Source organism: Nicotiana sylvestris, chromosome 9, assembly GCF_000393655.2.
Source record: "Nicotiana sylvestris chromosome 9, ASM39365v2, whole genome shotgun sequence".
NCBI lineage: Eukaryota > Viridiplantae > Streptophyta > Magnoliopsida > Solanales > Solanaceae > Nicotiana > Nicotiana sylvestris.
This window is the reverse complement of record NC_091065.1, coordinates 151,806,465-151,808,522: the sequence shown is the minus strand read 5'-3', so window position 1 is coordinate 151,808,522 and position 2,058 is coordinate 151,806,465. Positions and strand designations below refer to the sequence as shown.

Genomic DNA, 2,058 nt, shown 5'->3' with positions numbered 1-2,058 from the left:
GTTTGTGTTAGGGATATATATTTCACATACTGTAACCTGAAGTTTTTTCTCGCAGAAGTCATTGTATACTTTTTTAAAATGCAACAAAACCTGTAAGCCTACGCAACAAAAATGAGTGATTTGTACTTTAGCAGTATATAAAATAGTCCAAGATCTTTTTTTTATTCCTATGAAAAAAAATCACATTTCAAATATGTCATACAATAATGAAAGTCTAAATTCAGACCAAGGATTATTAAAGGTTGGAGTATTTTTCAGTGTGTTTCTTTAAATATGGATGAGGTGCTGGAGAAGACAAGCAAGTTGTTCTATTATGCCCAACTTGTTTACATCGACTGCATTTAATAGATTTGAATGGTACTGATTCAGTCACAGGTATATGCCTCTTCTTTTGTCTTCTTCCTTGTAAAATCTCTACGTCGGGAGGTTTTGTGATCTCAGATTGTACATTTTGTGGTATATCCCATGATTTTTGATCTCCCACGGTATTCACATGTCCTTCATATGTTTTCAACCATGTTTCCTTTGAATACCAATTTGAGCAGTAATCAGATTTCTGTAGATATCTCTTATTAATAGCAGCAATTGCATGTGGACAGGGCAATTCATCAAGTTGGAATTCCAGACAGTCACAAGTTCTCTTCTTTAAGTCCACAATGAATTCGATTCCTTCACTATTTATTCTGAACAACATTGAATCAAGGTTGAACACCTAACAAGGAATAAAAAATTAAGACAAACTATATTAGTATATTGTTGCTTCAAAAAGAAAAAGTATGAAATTTTTTAAATGTAAGCAGTAAATCACTGCAACAGATATAAAAAACTGAAGTTAATAAATATACTCACAAACATTTTACAAGCCAAGTCCATCTTCTTAGTCATCTCTTCTTCTGCCCATATTGATACTCTGTGAAAAGTTTCATTTGCCTTTTTTCTCCGTTCGTAAAACCACTCTCCTAACCTTTCTTGGATGAAATCTAGCATTCTTAAAATAGACATTTCTCTCCCTTTTAGTAAAACGGAATTCATTGATTCTACCATGTTTGTTTTTAGCACATCATAACGTCGCCGTGGGAACCACGATCGAGCCCATCTCTCTGGAGGCTCTTCCATTATGTAATTGTATGTTTTCTTGTCAATACTTTTGAGTTGGGACATTAACTGATTAAAATCTTCATGTTTGTATGACCTTGCAGCACTTTGAAAAAGATTTATTACCGTGGCTTTTGCATGTCTTTGCTTTAAATTTTTCTCAAAGTGAAAGAGGCAGATACCATGGTGAGCTTCAGGAAAAACTTTTCTAATCCCATTTACAATTGATTGGTTTCTATCTGACAAGAAAACCAATTCATGACGGACTTGAATTGCTTTTCTCATTTCCCTGAAGAACCAAATGTATGCCTCATTGTTTTCTGATTCTGCTACACCAAAATATAGAGGAAAGATTTGATTGTTTGCATCCTTTGATACAACAACAAATAGAACACCACGATATTTGGACTTTAAAAACGTTGCATCTACTGCAATAACGAGTCTACAGTAGGACCAACCAGCTAGTGATGTCGCAGGAGCAAAGAACATGTAAGCAAATCTGTACAGTGAAACACAAAAAAAACAAATCATTAGGTGTGAAGTTTTTCAAGTAGGAACATTTGAAACTTCAGGCTGATGGTTACCTATTCTGCGCATCTCTTTTTATGCTTGTGTACGTTCCTGGATTTTTGCACACCATTATGTGTAGGTATGAAGGAAGAATCTGATAGTTCTCTTCAGGTGACCCCTTATGAAAGCAACAACTTTTTGAATAGCACGCCATGCCTTGTGATAACCAATGTCAATTCCAAATTTCTTTTTCATTTCATTTTCTACAAAGGCTGGTGTAACCTCTATCTTTTTGTCTCGAACATGTTCTATAATTTGTTCACTTATAAATTTTGATGTAGCATGCTTCTGATCTGATTTTCTTGCATCAACCGAACATTCATGGATGTTATGACATTTTATCACCCTGAATAGTGTGGAATTTTTTATTCTGGTAGCACGTACATTCCAACC

At 34.5% G+C, this 2,058-nt stretch overlaps 1 protein-coding gene across 1 annotated transcript; it reads right to left on the bottom strand.

Annotated features, from left to right (window-relative positions):
* Positions 1 to 235: 235 nt before the first annotated feature.
* On the bottom strand, positions 236 to 1,735 carry LOC138878427 (uncharacterized). The gene is made up of 3 exons (XM_070158104.1): positions 1,680 to 1,735; positions 850 to 1,594; positions 236 to 712 (listed from the first exon to the last, which is right to left on the bottom strand). Exons 1-3 carry the CDS (start codon positions 1,733 to 1,735, stop codon positions 236 to 238), a joined length of 1,278 nt encoding a protein of 425 aa, XP_070014205.1.
* Between the last annotated feature and the right edge of the window lie 323 nt (positions 1,736 to 2,058).

Bases quoted from the DNA above. Each gene is read 5' to 3' on its own strand.
- LOC138878427 (XM_070158104.1), bottom strand. From the start codon at position 1,735: ATGGTGTGCAAAAATCCAGGAACGTACACAAGCATAAAAAGAGATGCG. The intron at 1,595-1,679 runs GTAACCATCAGC...TTCACTGTACAG, and splicing joins AAAAGAGATGCGCAGAATAG to ATTTGCTTACATGTTCTTTG. The intron at 713-849 runs GTGAGTATATTT...ATTCCTTGTTAG, and splicing joins ACTTGGCTTGTAAAATGTTT to GTGTTCAACCTTGATTCAAT.